At 42.3% G+C, this 21,664-nt stretch overlaps 1 protein-coding gene across 4 annotated transcripts in view; it reads left to right on the top strand.

The window, feature by feature from the left end:
• Positions 1-7,799: 7,799 nt before the first annotated feature.
• Positions 7,800-21,664, top strand: part of Prpf18 (pre-mRNA processing factor 18) — a 42,235-nt gene continuing 28,370 nt past the window's right edge. For 2 of the 4 annotated variants that reach the window (XM_045135279.1, XM_045135280.1), the window contains exons 1-5: positions 7,800-7,977; positions 14,754-14,831; positions 14,946-14,972; positions 16,789-16,893; positions 21,172-21,285. In XM_045135279.1, the coding sequence (XP_044991214.1) occupies positions 7,912-7,977; positions 14,754-14,831; positions 14,946-14,972; positions 16,789-16,893; positions 21,172-21,285 (390 nt within the window). In that variant the 5' untranslated portion in view covers positions 7,800-7,911. The remainder of the gene's footprint in view (positions 7,978-14,753; positions 14,832-14,945; positions 14,973-16,788; positions 16,894-21,171; positions 21,286-21,664) is intronic. The other 2 variants (XM_045135281.1, XM_004662368.2) reach the window with 1 other exon arrangement.

Below are 21,664 nucleotides of genomic sequence, written 5' to 3'. Positions count from 1 at the left end.
CGGCAAGCATGTTGGTTGTAAGATGCATCCCGACTTTGGAAATAGTGCAGTGTTTTTGGAGCACGTCTCAAGATATAGTCCAGACTAGAGGAACTGGCATCCCAGAGTTCCCGGAGATCGTTTCTCACTCTCTTCGGTTCAGGTTTCTTCTTATACATCTGGTTTACTCCTCTTCCTTGACATACCTTCCCTTGCTTTAGCTAAACAGTTTGGTTTTCTTGTAAACAGCCTATAGGAGAGGTGGATAATTTCCAGGGCTATGCCAGTACATGCTTATAGACTTGTTCTCTGGGGAGAAGTCTACACATCTGTGCATAAAAGTTTTACTGTACAAAGTAGTGGGGGACGTAGTATATAAGGAATAGCAGAGTATGTAGGACTTTTCATGGTAAATTCCATAATATCCAATTGCTTCTCACTGAATACTTCCATTGATTTTTGCAGATTCCTGTATCCAGAGCCAACGTGTGGATCTCATGGATGACGCAGCCCAGCTCTGGCATGCAGGCTGGTTGATGATTTTGACTGGATTAATAAGACAAAAGAGAAACAATGAAAATGAGTGTCAGAACCTGTTATTTGTCAATGCTGCGAGAGATTATTAAATCAGGTAATAGTTTTCTAATATTGAAAAATAGTTCTTCAATTTTTTTTTTGTCCTACTTACTAAGTAATGAGTTCTGACATTATGCTTTTCAGCTTATTATGTATTGATGGCTTTCCACCGAGAGACATTTGCTCCTCAGAGAATATTTAAGCATGTCCAGAGAGGAGGATACTATTGATCACCTGGGGGAAGGTTAGAGACATCCCGCCCACAACAAAGACTTGATGAAGGTTGGGAAGCCCGCATTTCTATTATTAGCATTGTATCTGGTTTTTGTTTGTATGTTTGCTTGCTTGGTTTTTAAATTTTTTATCTATTTATTTGTTTGTGTGTGTATTCATGTGTGTGTGTTTGCATGTGTGCACAAGTGTCTCTTGCACTGCAAATGAACACCAGGAATTTGTGTCACTTTTTGTGTCTGGCCTACTTGGATCTTAGTAACAAAAATGACATGATGGCAAGCTCTGCAAGCAAGTGATTTTAGCCCCGAGCCATCTTCCCAGCCTCCAAATTAATCAGTTAATCTGTTCATTATCTTCCTGCGTGTGTGGGAGAGGTTGTGCAGCAAGGTCTTTTGCTACTGCGAAGGCATACCAGGCCCATATGCTATTTCTTGCGTCCAGCTTGATGTGGGTGGCTGGGAAGTTGTATGTGGGCCAGCAAACACTGCGGAGAAGTGCCGTTCGCCACTGAGCCAGTTCCCCAGCCTGCTTGCTTATTTGTGTGACTTTGTCGCTTTGGCTTGCCTGTCACCCACCTTGTAGACAAGGCTGACCTCAAATCTACAGTGACCCTCTTGTCTCTGCTTCCCAAGTGTTGGGCTTCTAAACAGATGCCAACCACACCTGGACTATCCATAAATTCTTTTAGACCATCAGCATGATGTTTGCCAGTTTCTGTGGGGTCGCATACTTGCATGGTGATGGCGAATTTCCTATGTCAACCTGCCTGGCCTGAGAGATGTCCAGACAGCTGGTAAAAACACACTGGTCAGTATGACCGTGAACACTCCTGGAGCATCTCGTGCCCTGGGGCATTGGAATTCCTGGCTCTTGGCTCCCCAGACTCTACACTTACACCAGTGTGCCCCTCTGTTGCCCTGCTCAGTTTTCAAGGCTTCTGACTGAATTCTACCTCTGGCTTTCTTAGCTCTCCGGTTTGCAGGCGGAGATTTGTGAGACTTCCAGGCTTCCGTAATCATCTAAGCCAATCCTCACATAAATACCATATGTACTGACAGTCTCCAACTTATGATGGTTAGACAACTATTTTGACAGCTGAACAAAAGTGATGTATATGCAGTAGAAACCATGGTTGGAAGTTTGAATGTTGATATTTTCCCTAAGGTAATGATATGTGGTAAGATGTCTTGAAATGCCAGTGGCAATCAGTTCTTTACATTATGCTGTTTCTTAGGTGCAATAAATGTGCTCTCGACTTATGATGACTTTAATTTTTTATTTTATTTATTTGACTGATGAGAATGAGGAAGAGAGAGAGAGAAAGAGGACAGAAAGAGAGAGAGAGTGGGCATGCCAGGGCCTCCAGCCAATACAAGCGACCCCAGACGGATCATGTACATCTGGATTACGGGTACTGGGTATCGAACCTGGGTCCTTAGGCTTCACAGGCAAGCGCTTTAACTGCTAAGCCATCTCTCCAGCCTGATGTCTTCTACTGTGCATGGGTTTCATAGTCTTGTTTGTCAGTGGATTTGCTCTGGAGTCCTCATGAAAGATTTAACTAAGGGGGAAAGGTGCACCCTGAATGTGGGGAGCATCCTCCCACGGGCGGAGATTCCAAACTAAATGAAAAGAGAAAAGCGCGTGCGGGCATCAGCACTGGTCAGTCTCTGCTTCGCTGGCTGTATTTGCCTGGCGTCCAGCAGTGAGTCCAGGGACTCACTTACCTGTAGTGGAGGAGCATCTCCACAGCTCACCGTCCTGTTGGTTCTCTTTGTCTGGAGAACAGTTGGCTAATGCCTTCACTAAGGTTGGCATCACAGTACCAGTGTGACACCCTTATATGTGATGTTGCTAAGCACACGGTTATGTAGCATTTTAGCCATCAGCGTAAAGCTGTCATCAATAAAGCTAAGAGCACAAATAGTAAGATGACCAGCATACATGTACATATTACCTTTACTTGCAATAGGTGATTATAACCCGTACTGTTTCGTACAGGCCATGGCGAACAAGTGCCTTAAAGTCATTAGCTGATGGTCAGTGGAGAGCTTGGCTCCACACTCTCACACTTTCAAGTCTACTCCCTGCAGCTTGGGAAGCTACGGTCCCACTCTCAGTTGTAAAGAAGGGGTGCCATCCTGCAGGGGATTACGTACCACCCATGGCCGAGTTGTATGAAACAACCATGTATGCGTGGCTGGATGCCAAGGCACATTTCCAAAAGTGTCCTCTGGAAGGATGGTTACGCCGGCAGGTGCCACGGGAGTGTTGCGGACACACACACACACTCTTCCTCGGCCTCTTCTCTCAAGATGCCCCACAGGTGGCATTTGTGACTTGCCCTCTCTTTCCCCACCGAGAGGTTACAGAATAAGGGACCAGTGGCTTTCATTGTGTGGTCCCTGCATCACCAGTGTCTGCCTCAAAACATGAATTCCTGGGCCCTGCGTGAGAGTCTGGGGGTGGAGGCCAGCAGTCTATGATTCAAAAAGTCCCACAAGAACACAGAGACATGTGAGAGATTGTGTTGTATTTGATTATAAAGCTCTTCTTTTCCCTTTTAAAAAGTTATGTTTTATCCTTAGGATAGCAACAGAACAAATCCAGGCCATCCTGATTGAATTTGGTGTTTCTCTGTAGTCTCCAGAAATGACAGCTAATTCCTCAGGATGCATCACTCCTACATTGGAATCATTGCATCAGCCACGTACTTCAGTGGATGACTGTTTTGTAATTCCTATGGACATTATGGTCCACATATGCCATTAAGTCATATTCATCCAGCCCTGTTGACCTCTTCGGGGCATTTATCTCAGTTTCTAACCTTGATGTTACCTTCCTCATAGGCAGGGACAGTGCTTTTTAATTTGCTTTAGACCGCAGAACCACGAGTACCACAGGGCTTATATAAGATGTTGCAACAACAAACTGAATAATTACGAATATCTAAAAATAGTCTTTTCCTTAAATCCTTTGCTTTCTTTTAAGACATTCTTTAAATCTTATCACATGTGATTTCTAAAATAGGCTGGAAAAATGATAATTGATTTCAATAATAAGAAAATAAAATAGAACATCCCTGACATGTGAATTTTCTTCTGCTAAATTATGGAATTTGTGCTGAAGTTTGGTTATAAAGAAGACAGTAAGACTATTCAGTATGTCTACTGCTTACATAACAACTCATGTTTTTGGCATGTTTCCTCCTGTTTCTGTGGTTTTTAAACCCTGTGCAGACCCAGACTGATTTGGAGCTCACTCTAGTTTGGCCTGGTCTTGAACTCAAGGAAATCCCGGTTGCTGGAATTAAAGGCATTAACCAACATGCCCAGCTTATTTCTGATTTATTTTTTTGTATATATATACATCAGAAACTATATGTCATCATTCTACTTTCATTATTGTAATTTTTAAACTAAAATTGTGTTATGAGTGTTACTGCAGGATTATTTCTTTTGAAATGCTGCTTTCTATGTGGCTAATATTATTTATTTGTATCTGTGAACATAATTTAACCATCCCCCTTCTGGATAAGCCTAGGGCTAGAGCTAATGCTTCACTTTTTTACTTGTTTGTGTGAGGTAGGGTCTCGCTGTAGTCCAAGCTGACCTGGAATTAACTATAGAGTCTCAGGCTGCTCTCGAACTCACAGCGATCCTCCTTCCTCTGCCTCCTGAAAGCTGGGATCAAAGGTGTGCACTGCCACACCCAGCTAATATTTCACTTTTAAACTAACAACAGTGATGAAATGAAATGCATGCTTTCTAGAAGATTATTTGTTTCTTTAGGGTGTTTCTAAGTCCTCAGGTCATTTCCCTTTTTCACTATGTAGTCTCAGGGTGGCCTCGAACTCACTGTGAGCCTCCTACCTCTGCCTCCCAAGTGCTGGGATTAAATGAGTGCGCTGCCATGCCCGGCTCCCTTTTTCTACATTGTAAGGCTTGCTTAGCTGCGTTTCACCTTCAGGTTTTCTTCTCTGTCACCCCTTATTTCAAGGCCTCATCTGGCATTAGGGTCATGCTTGCACGAGTGTCAAATCCAGACCCATAATTTAAAAGGAGCTAGTGTCCTCTCAGGTTGACACTGATAGTCTCCCATCAGCCAGCCGAGCCTTGCACTCTGTGTAAACTTCTACTGTTAATAAATCCATGTCAGTACTTAGGGGTGTCTTCGTTTATAATCTTTAAATCTGAAACCAGAATGATGCAGATAGATTATTTGCTTATTAACTATAAGTGACCCTGGAAACAAGGATTCATACCAGAAGGTTAGGATGTGTAATTCAAGGACTTTTCTTGGTAAAATACCTTGAGTTTTCAAAAGCCCCAAATATAACAAGGTATTTTAAGACAGAGTATGAAAAACTTCCTGGGCTGGAGACATGGCTTAGTGGTTAAGCGCTTGCCTGTGAAGCCTAAAGACCCCGGTTCGAGGCTCGGTTCCCCAGGTCCCACATTAGCCAGATGCACAAGGGGGCGCATGCGTCTGGAGTTCGTTTGCAGAGACTGGAAGCCCTGGCACACCCATTCTCTCTCTCTCCCTCTATCTGTCTTTCTCTCTGTGTCTGTTGCTCTCAAAAAAAAAAAAAATTAAAAAAAAAACTTCCTATGTTGGTATATTTCTGGCAAAAGTCAGATATCTTATAGTTGAACTATAAACCCAATCCATACACATTATCAAACTTCCTAAGTTGGAATGAACAATCATTTCTGCTTTTAACTTGATAAATTATCTTACCTGTCAATTTTGAACTGAATTGTTTTCAATTGAATGGAAAAAAAGCCTAACATCAAATATTGCTCAATTATGATAACTAAAAATAAAATTGTAGTAATATCTTTTGAGGCAGTGTCTTACTCTCGCCCAGGCTGACATGGAACTCACTCTGTAACCTTTCCAGACCTTAAACTCACAGCGATCCTCCTACTTCAGCTTCCTGAGTTCTGGGATTAAAGGCATGAGCCACTTTGCTCAGTTTAAAAATAAAATTGTTTCCACAGCATGGAACAAAAAAATGCATTAGTAATGGCTTTTAAAAATATTTTATTTGTATTTATTTGCCAGAGAAAGAGGGAGAGAGAGAGAGAGTGAAAGACCCAAGAATTCAGAAGCCCAGAAATACTATCACGCTCCAAAGGGAGCTTAAGCGGGCCCCTGCATACCTCAAACTCCAGGCTTTACTCTCTGTTGGAAGCAAGTAAAGAATCCCTCTTCTCATTATATCAGAGCCTGATCCTAATATAAAACTAGGTAAAAAGGGCATGAGATAGCCCTCAAGGATGGGAAATGAGTAATGAAGTGAACCATTTATTTGGTTTCTGTAAATAGCCTACACCGTAAGCCTTAATAGCCTACACCATAAGCCTTAATAGCCCACACTGTAAGCCTTAGTAGCCCACACCATAAGCTATAGCAGCCTGCCTTAGACCACCAAGGTCATAGGAGACTGATACCACACTCTGCTACCCCACCCAAGGACCTGCGCAAATGCTGACCTCCAAGGTGTCATAGGAGACTGATACCACACTCTGCTACCCCCACCCAAGGACCTGCGCAAATGCTGACCTCCAAGGTCATAGGAGACTGATACCACACTCTGCTACTCCCACCCAAGGACCTGCGCAAATGCTGACCACCAAGGTCATAAGAGACTGATTGGTCCACAAGGGGCTTGAACAAATTAAACTAATTGGCTTACAAACTATGGAGTGGCACAAACTGACTGGCTCGCACCCTGCGGGCTCCTGATGTTAAAAAAATGATTGGTCTAATGCACAGGCTTTGTTAGAAACCCTATAAAAACTGTCCCGTTCCTGCATTCGGGGCTCTGCAGTCCTCTGCCCCTGTGCGGTGTACGACTGTGGGCCCCAGTGTGCTTGGAATAAAATCCTCTTGTAGTTTGCATCAAGATCGCTTCTCGTGAGTGATTTGGGGTGTCGCCATATCCGGGCAGAGCATGGGGTCCTCATTTTGGGGGTCGTACAAGAGAATGGGTGCACCACGGCCTCCAGCCACTGCAAACGAACTCCAGACATGTGCGCCCCCTTGTACATCTGGCTAACATGGGTCCTGGGGAAGTGAGCCTTGAACTGGGGTCCTTAGGCTGCACAGGCAAGCGCTTAACTGCTAAGCCATCTCTCCATCCCAAGACTTAATTTTTAATATTTTACAGTAACTTATTCTAAGAGCTTAGTAAAACTTGAAAAGGTTAATATGCTGCACAAAGAAAAAGACGAAAATAAAAAAGAAACTCCACCAAATTTATGATGCTTTTCTGCTCAATTTAATTTTTCTGTTTGGATTGGAAATAAAAAGAATGTGTGATTATATCTCCAACTATATAACTGAAAATCCTGATGGGTGAATGCATAACCAAAAAGATGATCTTAGGGGCTGGAGTGATGGATTAGTAGTTAAGGTGTTTGCCTACGAAGCCAAAGCACCCAGGTTCGATTCCCCAGGACCCACGTAAGCCAGATGCACAAGGGTCTGCATGCTTCTGGAGTTTGTTTGCTGCAGCAGATGGAGACCCCAGTGTGCTCATTCTCTCCATCTCTCTCTCATATCTGTCTTTCTCTATCTCTTTCTATCTCTGCCTCTTTCTCTCAGTCTCAAATAAATAAAGATGATCACAATAGTTAACTTTACAGGACAGTTAACAGACCAGTAAGGAATATTAACTTTCTAAGTGAGTGTTATTCAGGTCATTCTTTTTTTGGCTAGTACATTAATTCTCTTGGAAAAAAGTGCTATGATAAACTCTAATACGATCTTCAAGCATAGAAAAGATCTTGTCTTAATATGTAGGAGGTATTTTATTTACAAGGTTGAAACTAGTAGATGCAAACAGGTACAGTAACGATTTGGAGGGATAGTGCAGGTGTGCTCCCGGAGGGCGCCACTAGGGGGTGGTAACCCACAGCGGCTTCACCAGCAACAGTTCCGCGGGACGCTCTTTTCCCTCCTCTCGTTCGCCGCAGCTTCCGCCGGAAGTGGCCCCCGTCAGTTGTTTTGGGATAGATGGGCTGGTGGTAGCCAGCAGGTATGGCCCGGCTGGCCGAGTGAGGCCAGTGTGAGCAGCTGAGGAGGGAACCTGAGCGACGCTCGCCCGCAGAGAAGATGGACATTCTGAAATCAGAGATTCTTCGGAAGCGGCAGCTGGTGGAGGACAGGAACCTGTTGGTGGTAAGGGTCCTGGGGGCGCGCCTCGGCGGTGGAGGAGGCCGTGGGGCCGCGGGGCAGCGAGGGGAAAGGGACGCCCAGGCCGGCCGCTGCCCCGCGGTTTACCCGTCACCCCGCACCCACTCGCATCTGTCTGCAAATGCTTTCCATTTTAATCTGCCCTAGTTGTTTTGATAGTGAACTCTGTCATCTCACCAGGGATTTGTGCCCAGGTGAAACAAGGCAGGCTCGAAACCTTTTCTTCCCAAATTCTCTGTATTGGTAAAATTCAGTCTTTTCTTTCTCTCTCCACCCAATCCATACACACTTTATAGTCCTCATTTCGTGCACGAGAAAGCTAGGACTTTTGGGGAGGTGCTAAAACAGTAGGCAGAAGAACCTCTTGTCCTTAAGTTGATTTCCATTAGTTCATTGAGTAAAACTAGGTCATCAAGTTTCAGAGTTGATTTTTTTTTTAATTTGTCTCAGGATCCCTTTACACTCTTAAAGTTACTAAGACTCCCAGAGTTTTTATGTGTGAAGTTTCTTAGTGTTTACCAAATTAAACGTTAGAGAAACTGTAAAATATTGATATATCCAGTGATCATTTAGGAAGTTTTGCTTTACCAAGTTACATAAGTATCCCAACTACTGACAGTTTATTTCACATTATTTTAAACAGACGTTATTTTATTTTATTTATTTATTTATTTATTTTTATTTATTTATTTGAGAGTGACAGACAGAGAGAGAAAGACAGATAGAGGGAGAGAGAGGGAATGGGCGCGCCAGGGCTTCCAGCCTCTGCAAACGAACTCCAGACGCGTGCGCCCCCTTGTGCATCTGGCTAACGTGGGACCTGGGGAACCGAGCCTCGAACCGGGGTCCTTAGGCTTCACAGGCAAGCGCTTAACCGCGAAGCCATCTCTCCAGCCCCAGACGTTATTTTAATATCCACTGATCTCATGAGGTTTGTGTAAACTGTCAAGTTCTTGATGACAGGTCCAGATTTCCTGCTCTTTGATTTATTTACTTACTTGTTTTGAGAAAGAGAATGACAGAATGTTAGGACCTCCTGCTGCTACAAATAAGCTCCAGACTTGAACCAGTGAGCCATTTCTACAGGCCAATTTTTATTTATCTGAGAGAGAGAGAGAGAGAGAGAGAGAGAGAGAGAGAGAGGGAGAGAGAGAATATGAATGTGTATGTCTGTGAATATGGGTGTGCCGTGGCCTCTTGCCACAGCAAACAAACTCCAGATGCATGGTTCATTTTGTGTATCTGGCTTCACATGGATACTGGGGAATCGAACCTGGGCCAGCATCTTTTACCAATAAGCCATCTTCCCAGCCCTTCCCACACTTGGAATTTATGCTTGAAAGCTGGGATTTCATCATAAATTACAAATACCATCAGTTGTTTACCTGAGGTGATAGACTCACTGTGCTCAGTTTGGGGGATGATGTTGTCTGACATATACAAACATGAGTCATTAAAAAAAAATTTTATATTCTGAGGTAGAGTCTTGCTCAGGCTAACCTGGAATTCACTATGTAGTCTCAGGGCAGCCTTGAACTCACGGGAATCCTCCTACCTCTGCCTCCCAAGTGCTGGCATTAAAGGTGTGCGCCAACATGCCCGGCTTGAGTAGCTATTTTTTGATCAGTGTTTGTTCATGACGTAATGGTATTCAGTGAAAAAAGGCAGGAGGGTAAGAGGTCAGGGACAGCCTGAGCTACATAGTGAGAACCTGCCACAAACAAAACAGCAATAAAACAACAAAAACCAGGACAGGAGAGATGGCTCAGCGGTTAAGGGCACTTGCTTGTAAAGTCTGATGCCCTGGATTGAATTCCCCAGTGCCCACATAACAAGTCAGGTGCACAGTGGCAAATGTGTCTGGAGTTCTTTTACAGTGGCGGGAGGCCATGGCAGTTCTGTTTTATTTCTTTCAAATAAATACTTTTTTTTTTCCTGAAGTTGATAATTTCTATCGAAAATAACCTTTTGCATATCATGCAGTATGTCCCGTGTGAGACAGCTCATTTAATTTGTCCCACTCCCATAAAGGTACTGTTTCTCATCTAGAGATGAGGAGCCTGAAGCAAGAAAAGGTACATGATGTTCTGGGGCATCACAGGTAGTGGGGAGAGTGTGGATTTGAACCTTGGTCTTGATAACTTCAACACCTGCTCTATTAATCAGCACAAGTAGAACGAACGTGTAACTTGTTTGATAGGATTGCTAGTATATTTTTAATAACAAACATTAAAATTCAAGCACTTGAAAATTGAATTAGCATAAACAATTTGACTTTCTTTCCCCAAGCATTAGGCATGTATCACCACACCTTGTTCCAATTTGTCAATTTTTTATGGTTTCCTTTTTTGTGGCCTGTGTGGGGACATAAAATAGTACAATCAGAAAACAGTTTGCCACTTTCTTAAAAGTCACGCAGTCATTTACTATATGATCCATCTATTCCACTCCTAGACATTTACTCGAGTACATTGCAAAGATATCTTCTAAAACTTTATAGTCTTTTATTAAAAAAAAAAAAAAAACAACGGGCATTTAAAAAAATGCAGAGGGAGCTGGAGAGTTATCTCAGTGGTTAGGGTGCTTGCCTGCAAAGTTTGATTTCCCAGTACCCACATAGGGCCAGATGCACAAGATGGCACATGTGTTTGGAGTTCTTTTGCAGTGGCTGGAGACCTTAGCCTGTGCATTCTCTCTCTCTTCCTCCTGTGTTTGGTGGCGCACACCTTTAATCCCAGCACTTGGGGGCAGAGGTAGGAGGATTGCTGGGAGTTTGAGGCCCACCTGAGACTACATACTGAATTAAAGGTCAATCTGAGCTAGAGAGACCCTACCTCAAGAAACCAAAATAAATAAAAATAACAAAACAAGTAAGGGTTATAGTTTGTTATTTTCCATGTGGTTATCCTGTTCAGTATTTACTGACAGTGTGTTTCCTTTCCTTTGCAAGGTTGGCGTGTTTGCTAAAAGTCACATGGTGAAAGTGTGGCTTGTTGTGGGGCTGCTGACGCTCTTCATAATGGTAGCAGTCTGTTAAGCCTTTTAAAAACATAATTAATTAATTTGAGGGGAGGGAGGGAGAGAGAATGGATGCGCCAGGGCCTCCATCCACTGCAAAGGAATTCCAGATGCATGTACCACCTTGTGTATCTTGCTTACATGGTATTGGGGAATCCAGCCTGGGTCGTCAGGCTTCACAGGCAAGTGCTTTAATTGCTAAGCAATCACTCCAGACCTCTGCTAAGTCTTAAAGCCCGACAGTGCTTAAAATGATACCACCACCACGACTTCTTCTCTTCCCATTATTTCTTTTCCTTCTCTCTTTCCCCTCAGTCATTCCCTCTGTCACTGTCCCTCTTACATCCTTCTGTCCTCCAGCCTTTCAGTCCTTGTTCATGGAATTGTACTTTTAAGGTTGTTTTAATTTGCAATAAACTGTATATATTTAAAGTGTACAATTTGGGGATTTCTTTCTTTGAGTTAGGGTCTCACTCTAGCTTAGGCTGACTTGGCTCTCACAGTGACCCTCCTATCTCTGCCTCTTGAGTGTTGTGATTAAAGGTGCATGCTCCCATGCCTGGTTGGAATTTTGAACCTAGCTTTGTCACCCAAAGGCTTATTTATTTATTGGAGAGAGAGGGGGGGAGGGGGGGGGGAGAAGGAGAAGGAGAAGGGGCACACCAGAGCCCCTGCTGCTACACAAACTCCAGACATGTGAACCACTTAGCATCTGGCGCCACATGGGCGCTGGGGGGAATCAGACCTCTAGTGGCAGGCTTTGCAAGCAGGCACCTTTAACTGATGAGTCATCTCTCTAGCCCTCTTACATGTCTTTGTAATCCTTTCTTACCCCTCCATGCACTGATCTACTTGGGCTTACTTTAGATTGCATTTTCTAGAATTTTATATAAATGGAATTACTTGCTATGTTTTCTGCCAACCCCCTCCCTCCCATTCATTCATTCTGGAATTTTTCTTGTCCTCTGAAGTTCACTGATGAGGCCTATATATGGCCTATCCACCAGAACTCATCTGACACTGATTTCTTTCACTTTGCAAGGCATTGTATCTCTCTCTTTAAGTTGCATTTATGTGTGGGTGTGGGTGGGTGTGCCTTACCATTTGGTGAATAACTTCAAACTCTTCAAAACTTATTTTCATTCTTTAAAAGATGTTCCCCTCCCCTCCTTCCTGCTACAACCCTTCATCTTCCCTTTTATTCTCTTTCATGCCATTTTTAACAATTTTATCTATTTATTTGAGGCGAGAGGAGGAGGCAGAGAGAGGGAATGGGTACACCAGGGCCTCCAGCCACTGCAAATGAACTCCAGATGCATGTGCCACCTTGTACATCTGGCTTTCTTGGGTATTAGGGAATCAAACCTAGTCCCTTAGGTTTTGCAAACAAGCTGAGCCATCTCTCTCTCCCCACACACCTATGCCATTTAAAAATAGTTACTTACTTGAGGGAGGGAAAGAGAGAAGCTGTGTGTGTGTGTGTGTCTGTGTCTGTCTGTGTCTGTAAAGCAGTATGTAGGTAGGGTCTCCCAAGAGTCTGTGGACATTTCAGGAGATTCTAGGCTTAATTTTTGTTAGGTGTGTTCACTTGAATTGAGACATGGTAGTTAAAAATAACATAATCGGACCTTGTCTCCCACTTAGCCATCCTTTGTCGTCCTGTGTATCAGCCCTTTCTGGGAGGGCACTGGAATGTGTTTGCCAGCTTGCTTACTTGAAGGATGACAGCTCTATATTACATAGTCAAACAGTAATTTAACAGGCTGAAGTTTGAGAGTGAAAAACTAAAGCTTGGAGGAATAAATCAGTATAATGGAGTTAAGGAACAGCATTCCAGTTCTAATTTTGTTACTCAGCAGGCTTATTACATTCTTGGAATGTCACCTAACCTATCCAGTTCTCAACTTCCTTACCTCTAAATTCAGATTATTTGCCCAGACTTTTCTCATGATAGGTTTGTATTTGAGGTCACCATCAATTCCTTACCTTAGGTAACATTTCACTTTTATATCTTATTTATAAAGCTGTGTTTGGTATGTGATAGGTAAATATAGGTAAATGTGTACTAAGTCAGTGAATATATTGTAAAAAAGAAAAACCAAAAACAAAACTGTTATTTTGGTTAAACATGGTGGCACATTAACTATAATCCTGAGACAGAAAGATCTTGAGATTGAGGCCATCCTGGGCTATATAGCAAATTCAAGGCTAGCTTGGGGTGTACAGCAAGACTCAGTTAAAAAAAAATTGTATAGGGCTGGAAAGATGGCTTAGCAGTTAAGCACTTACCTGTGAAGCCTAAGGACCCCAGTTCAAGGCTCGATTCCCTGGGACCAATGTCAGCCAGATGCAGAAGGGGGCACACAGGTCTGGAGTTCGTTTGCAGTGGCTGGAGGCCCTGGCGCACCCATTCTCTCCCTCTCTCCCTCTCTCTCTATCTGCCTCTTTTTCTGTCTGTCACTTTTAAATAAATAGATAAAAATAAACAAAAAAATTTAAAAAAAATCAAGATTCTGTGTCAAGGAAAGAATTTAGACACCTTCTCAGAGATCTCTTGTTATAAACACAAACTATGTCATAATATGTATTTGTTTTTAGTTAGGAGAAAATAAAGAATATCATTTTATGTGGCTTATAATGAATCTGCAGAAATTGCCTTTGAATTCAGACATAAGATTGAATTAAAAATAGGAAATTTGAAAGTACTGTTGGTTTATTCTTTCTATTGGACAGTTCTTTTTAAATGATAGCTCAGAAAAAACATTTCAGTGTTTTTCACAGGGTGACATCTATGTGGGGACTCAGTGTGATTATCTCTGTGACTAAAAGTACATTACCAGCCGGGCGTGGTGGCACATGCCTTTAATCCCAGCACTTGGGAGGCAGAGGTAGGAGGATCACCATGAGTTCGAGGCTACCCTGAGACTACATAGTGAATTCCAGGTCAGCCTGGGCTAGAGTGAGACCCTACCTTAAAAAACAAACAAACAGGGCTGGAGAGATGGCTTAGCGGTTAAGCACTTGCCTGTGAAGCCTAAGGACCCCGGTTCGAGGCTCAGTTCCCCAGGTCCCACGTTAGCCAGATGCACAAGGGGGCGCATGCGTCTGGAGTTTGTTTGCAGAGGCTGGAAGCCCTGGTGCGCCCATTCTCTCTCTCTCCCTCTATCTGTCTTTCTCTCTGTGTCTGTCGCTCTCAAATAAATAAATAAAAAACTTAAAAAAATATTTAAAAAACAAACAAACAAAAAAACCCAAAAAATAAACTTAAAAAAAAAAGTACATTACCAAAGCTTTGAAAACCTGGAGTGTTCTCAAAAGGTTTCCAAGAGCACTTGATAAGTATGTGTAACAGACAGTTTCCAGGTCAGTGAGATGAACTTCCAGATCAGGCACAGTTATGGAGGAAGTTCCATAATGGCAGAAGTTGGCCTCCTTTCACAGGTCCAAGCAGAGAGAGCAAGAAAGCCACAAGCCAAATCCCTAAAACCACACCACAGACAAGCACACTTCAGGGACTCCGGGCACTTTGCATATCTTTAGACTGGAATTTCAAACCCACCCCTACCCTTTAGGGCTTGACCACCATAACACCTCCTCCAGCCAGGTGGCTGGAAATCCAAGAAGTTTTAATAAACTGAACCTGTTGGGGGGGGGGGGAGGCATTTATTCAAACTACCACATTATGGAACATAAAATGTTTCCCAAGGATATAATAACCACTTAGAACATTTTTTCTTTAATAGGAAAATAAAAAGTATTTCAAGCGAAGTGAACTTGCAAAAAAAGAAGAGGAAGCATATTTTGAAAGATGTGGCTACAAGGTGTGAATCCCAGCTTTTATGTTCAATTGTGTACTTGTGAGTTTGAATTTATGTAGATATTGTTAAATGACAAAATTATTTATCTCTGTTCAATTTATCAATGTTGTACATTAGCCTTTAAATGAGAAGCCATCTGGAGAGGTATGAGTTTTTTTTTGTTTTGTTTTGTTTTTGTTTTTGCTCTTTTAACAAATAAAGATCTTGAATTCAGGAAAACACATGCATGACTTTTGGCTTGGAATGGTTTGGCTTTCTGTGGACAGCATGAACTGGCTTGAGAGCAAAGCTTGTTTTTTTTTTAAGTCCTGGTTCTGATACTGACTTATTTTTGTCCCCATCTCCATTCTCTCCTCTACCCCTCCCAATAAAATAGTCTCTTTTGAAAGATTTCAAGACATAATCAGCAATAATGATGTTAGCAGTGGTATGTCCCTGCTTTCTCCTGAATATTTTGAGCTGCTGGCTTTATGTTTTATGTTGGCATTGCTGATAGATAATTCCTTTTGGGCCCTGAGTGTACTCTTCTGCCTGAAATGCAGTACCTTACACACATGCGCTTCTGTATAATATAGGGCGATAGTTCAGCTACTACATAGTCTATTGTTTAGAAAAATAAATTTGAAATACTGTTTTAAAGTGAATGACTTGTTAAAAGACGTATGCTTTAAAGGCATGACTGAAGCTGTCTTTGAAAGTACCTAGCTGATAATCTTTTGGTGTTTTTATTGGGAGGGTTTAAAGGTTATAAGGTGGAGAAGTTCTATTCCAATTGCTTTAAAAGAAGACCTATCCAGTTTAGTAACTTAAACTGACAGGTAGGATGTTCTGCTGAAATATGCTTGGTCATATATCTGAAATCATTTTTTTTGCTTGTGAAACAAAAATATAAAATAATACTCCTGTGCATGTAATGGAGAAAGTTCTGGAAATGAATTTATGTGGCATAGCATTTCTAGAAGGAAGCATGAGGAATGCAAGTGGTATGTATATGCATTTGGCTTTCTTTCGTACTGTTGTGAGAGGGCAAGGATTAAAGGAAAATATTTTTGCTCTTTGTTTGTTTGCTTGTTTTTTGAAGCAGGGTCTCACAGTAGCCTAGGCTGACCAGGAGTTCTTTCTTTCTATAGTCCTGGCTGGCTTGAACCCTTGGTGATCTTCCTACGTCAGCCTCCCAAATACTGCCATTACAGGCATGCTACTAGAAAAGCATTTTTAAAAGATAAACTTTTAACATTTATATTTGTATTTTGGTCATTTCTCATAAAGATCCTGATTTCATTTGCTTCTTGTTTATGAAATTAAAATTGAGTAGGTATTCAGAAAGAAGAACGATCAGTTTGGCTTGCCCAACATTGTCTAACCTTACTCAGGCTTGACCTGGAGTAAGAATCACTCACCAGAGTTTAGTCTTCTGACTTTTCTCCAAATTTGAAACTTTTCAACTTTTTCTTACGGTAGCAAAGCAGTTAGTGTCATAGTAGTTTTGCTTTGCGTGGCTGTTTCAGTGACATGAAAGGTGGTTCTTGCATTCAGAAAGGCAGTGAAGCAAAAGCAGTTTGTGGACACGCTGCTTGTTACTTGGATGCCAGCTGACAAAAGAGATCTTACAACCAATCTTAGACCTCTTCCTCATAGTTACATTTCAATTGCCATTCTATAATTTAAGATGCTTTCAGCCTCTAGGTGTGGAGAAACACTTGTTGACATGCTTAGAAAGTAAGCGTAGGCCTCTCTTTCCGCGCTCCTCTCCGTGCGTGCTTGTCCTTGTGCTCCTCCTGAGCTGAGCATGTCTGACGAGCTCGTTAACGCATGCACAGCCAGTGCGTCTTCCTCAGAGGAACAGCATTCATGACAGCCTTCAGTATGCTGAATTCCTGTGACTAGCTAAGGTGATAGAATGATAAACATTAACCTTATTTTAAAAACTAAGTTCCAGTTCCTTTGACTATTAATGTAGATACAGCCCAAGGAGGAGGACCAGAAGCCACTAACCTCATCGAATCCGGTGTTAGAACTTGAACTGGCAGAGGAAAAACTACCTATGACGCTTTCTAGACAAGAGGTAAGTTTCTGTGTGGGAACTGTGTAGATCAGAAGAAAAATCTGCACTGTACTTCTATAAGCTCTGTGTTATTTTCCAAAAGCATGACCTACTGACCTCAAAATCATATGCAGCTATACAGTTTTCTTCACAATGTTCTAGATCTATGCTTTTTCTCTTAATCATGTTACCCTTCTGTATTTTGTGTAGTAAGAAAAAAATTTAATATTTATTTGAGAGACAGAGAGAGGGAGGGAGAGAACAGGCATGCCAGGGCCTCTAGCCATTGCATATGAACTCTAGACACATGTTCCACCTTGTGCATCATCTGGCTGGCTTATGTGGGTGCTGAGGAATCGAACCTGGGTCCTTAGGCTTCATAAGCAAGCACCTTTAACCACTGAGCCATCTCTCCAGCTCTGTTGGGAACTTTTGTTGTTGTTTGTTTTCCGAGGTAGGGGCTCACTCTAGAGGGGGACCTGGAGTTCACTGTGTAGTCTCAGGGTGGCCTTGAACTCATGGCAGTCCTCCTATCTCTGCCTCCCAAGTGCTGGGATTAAAGGTGTGTGCCACCACTGTTGGCTGTTGTGAACTTTTAAAACAATTTTTTATTTATTTGCAAACAGAGAGTGAGAGAGAGAATGGGCATGCTAAGGCCTCTTGCCGCTGCATATGAACTCCAGATGCATGCGCCAATTTGTACATTTGGCTTTTTGTTGGTACTGGGGAATTGAACTCAGAACGTCAGGCTTTGTAACCACTGAGCCATTTCTCCACCCATGTATTATAAATTTTACATAATAAACACAAACATTCTAAAGCATAAATTAATGCGTTTTAAATAATATTACTTCAGTTATTATTTGTTTAGATTGTTTCATATAATTCTGTTTTGCTGTTTGACCTCTTCTTTATGGTAAATCTTTCACATTAAAAATACTATTAAAGTCACATTTGCATTGCTGGTAGAAATGCCCAACCAAGAGCAGCTTGTGGGAAAAGGAGATTTATTTTGGCTTACAGGCTCCAGGGGAAGCTCCATAATGGCAGGGAAAACGATGGCACGAGCAGACAGTGGACATCACCCCCTGGCCAACATAAGGTGGACAGTAGCAACAGGAGAGTGTGCCAAACACTGGCATGGGGAAACTGGCTTTAACACCCATAAGCCTGCCCCCAGCAGTACACTGCCTCCAGGAGGTATTAATTCCCAAATCTCCATGAGCTGGGAACCTAGCATTCAGAACACCTAAGTTTATGGGGGACACCACCACATTCCACCCATTGCCCCCATAAACTGATGTAAAACGCAATGCATTTAGTCCGTCTTTAAAAGTCCCCATAGTTTTTACTAATCCCAATGATGTTCATACATCCCCACAGTCCAGGATCTTGTACCCTGGCAGCTCTCCTCGGCAGTAATCTCGTGGTCTCAGAATCTCCACTGGGTCTCCACTGCAAGCCAGGCTTCATCTTCATGGCCCCATGGGGTCTCCATGCAGACATTCAGCACACCTGCTTCACACTGCCCATGGCCCTTTCCAAAACACAAGACCACATTGCAAACACAATGACTTTCTTTTTCCTGCATTTCTTATAGTCCACAGTACCAGGTAGGGTGCCAATTTGTTAATCCAGGGGGAATAAAGCAAACTTTGAAGAACAGGACACTCCTTGAGCACTCAGGCCCCTTCAAAAGAGTCTACATTCTTCCTGTTGCCCCAGTGCAGGTTTATCTCTCAAGCAGTTTGCAGGCGAGTGGGCAGCAGTTTAGGCCTAAAGATTTCATTTTTTTCTGTGCCATATCCCTCTGCTCACACCAGTTCATTTCTACACAAAGAAACCCTCCACAACTTCTCAGGACATGGGCATAACAACAAGCTTCTCACACAAATTACTAGCCTGGTCCAAGGAAAGCTCTTTCTCACCCTCACAAGCCAAACCTCACAGTCCATAGTTCTTACTGCATTCAGGTCTTTCAATTCTGACCAGAATAGTCCATCAAGCTGTACTTACAGCACTGCAAGGTGTCTCTTAGACCAAGGTTTCAAATCCTTCCACGTTCCTCTTGAAAGTCAGCTCCAGTGGGGAAGGGATATGATGGAGAATGGAATTTCAAAGGGGAAAGGGGGGGGGGTATTACCATGGGATACTTTTTTTTTTTTTTTTTTTTTTGGTTTTTCAAGGTAGGGTCTCACTCTGGTCCAGGCTGACCTGGAGTTAACTCTAGTCTCAGGATGGCCTTGAACTCCTGGCAATCCTCCTACCTCTGCCTCCCAAGTGCTGGGATTAAAGGCGTGCACCACCACTCCCGGCTACCATGGGATACTTTTTATAATCATGGAAAATGTTAATAAAAATTGAGAGAGAAAAAAAAAAAGAAAATCAGCTCCAAAAGGCCAAAGCACACAGTCAGGTGTCTAGCAGAAACCCCACTCCTCGATACCATTTTACTGTTGCAGTCAGGTTCACATTGCTGGTATAAATCACCCAACCAAGAGCAGCTTATGGGAAAAAGGTTTATATTGGCTTGTAGGCTCAAGGGGAAGCTCCATAATGGCAGAGAAAAACAATGGCATGAACAGAGAGTGGACATCACCCTCTGGCCAAGATAAGGTGGACAATAGCAACAGGAGAGTGTGTCCAACACTGGCAAGGCCATAAGCCCACCCCCAACAATACACCGCCTCCAGAGGATGTTAATTCCCAAATCTCCATCAACTTGGAACCTAGCATTCAGAACACTTAAGTTTATGGGGGCACCTGAATCAAACCAACACAGATATCTTCCTAATTTTAGAGTTATGCTTTTACTGCTTGTGTGTGTAATGTCTGTGCATGTTTGCATGCATATGGGTGCACATGTGGGGTGTATGTGTCTCTGGAGGCCAGAGGTTGATGTCAAGGTTCTTTCTCCATTGCTCTTCACTTTATTTAGGTGCCGGGTCTCACTGAACCTAGAGACAACTGATTTTGCTAGACAAGGCAGCCAGACATTCTGGGGAATTCCATTGTCTCCAATTACAGATATGTAACACCATGCCCAGCCTTTTACATGGGCACTGGGGATCTGAACTTGGGTCTTCATGCTTGTGTGACAAGCACTTTTCCCCGAGCCATGTCAGCTCAGAGCTACAAAAATTTTAGTTGCTATATAACTTCTCATAATATGCTTATACTATTTTTTTTCTTCTTTTTTCCTTTATGATTTGTTTTTTGAGAAGATGTCATATAGCCCAGGCTGGACTTGAATTCCCAGTTTTCCTGCCTCCCCCTCCTAAGTTCTGGGTTTATTACCATAATATTTTAAAAACCATTTCTTTCTTAATGGTCATTTAAAGTGCTTCAGCATTTTCTTATATGAAGGGTAGTAATTGACCATCTTGATGAGATACTATTGCACACATCATTAAGGTTATTTCCTTTGGAAAAGTTTCTAGAGGTGATTTCTAGGGCAGAAACTTTGTATATTTTTAATGTCTTTTTTTTTAAACGAGTATTGCTAAATAACTTCATAGATGTTAAACATGATATGTCAGTTAATAATCCTAGCTGTAGTGTTTTCCCATACCTTGGTCTATATGAACTATTTTTTAAGGTATTCATGTGACATAAAAACTTCAAATTATGGACCCTCCTATCTCTGTCTCTCCAGTGCTGGAGTGGGTGCACATCCCCACACTGGTCTTTTCCATGGGTGCTGGATCTGAACTCAGGGTCTCATGCTTGTGTGGCAAGCTCTCTGTCTACTGAGCCATCTCCCTAGCCCCACTGCTGAGCTTTGCATCTGTATTTCAAAACAAATCTTCTGGTCACCTAAAGTATGTATTAGCATAAGGAATTCCTGTTGTCTTGATTTTCTTTTTGAGAGGACTAAATCATATTTGCTTAAAATGAGGACCAAGAGTATATTCCTTTTCTTATGTTCTCTGACAAAGGGTGTGTTTGTGTGTGTGTGTTAACAAAAGCTGGTTGGCCTACATTAATGGCTTGTTTTAGATTTAACTTGTAGATTCATATGTCCCAATTACTTGGTAGGAGCTATTCAGTAATAAAATTTATAGCAGTGACATTTGAATCAAGAGTTTTATCTATAGTATTTTCTTTCATTCACAGCTACCTTTGTCAGCATAATTGAGACAGATGATTAAACATATTTGAAGGATTTTATATTTCACTGAGAAACATATATTTGGATAATTAGAATTACTAAACCTAGGTTTTGATTTTAATTGTTTTGAGATGTTTAGCTTTTTTTCTCTTTCAAAAAGTTTTCCAGGTATTTGTTTCTCTTTGTAGGTTATCAGAAGATTGAGAGAAAGAGGAGAACCAATTAGACTGTTTGGAGAGACTGATTATGATGCTTTCCAGCGCTTAAGAAAAATAGAGATTCTCACACCGGAAGTTAACAAGGTAAGAAGTGGAATCAAAGCAGTCACGCTGTGTCGTGTCCACTATGAAGAATGGAGTCTGACTAACTGGTAAAGCAAAGATGGGAAACTAGAGCTGTCGTATTACTGGTGTTGGAGGTAACCTCAGTTTTTTAAAGTGTGATTTATGCATAAAATTGAACTCACTTTGACAAACACGTGTAAGCACGCTACGTTACCTTGCACAGATGAGGGCATTAGCACCCCTGAGGGCTCCCAGTGCCCCGCTGAGCCTGTGCCACATCTCCCCCTGCTCATCATCCTTCAGCATACCACCATGAACTGAGTCTGGCTTGTTTTAGTATTGCATATGGGTAGATTTAGAGGGGGGGTGTGTGGTTTCCTTTGTCCAGTATTACATT

This window comes from Jaculus jaculus, chromosome 15 (genome assembly GCF_020740685.1).
Source record: "Jaculus jaculus isolate mJacJac1 chromosome 15, mJacJac1.mat.Y.cur, whole genome shotgun sequence".
Classification (NCBI taxonomy): Eukaryota; Metazoa; Chordata; class Mammalia; order Rodentia; family Dipodidae; genus Jaculus; species Jaculus jaculus.
The sequence above is the reverse complement of the archived record's forward strand: the minus strand, read 5'-3'. Positions and strand labels throughout refer to the sequence as shown.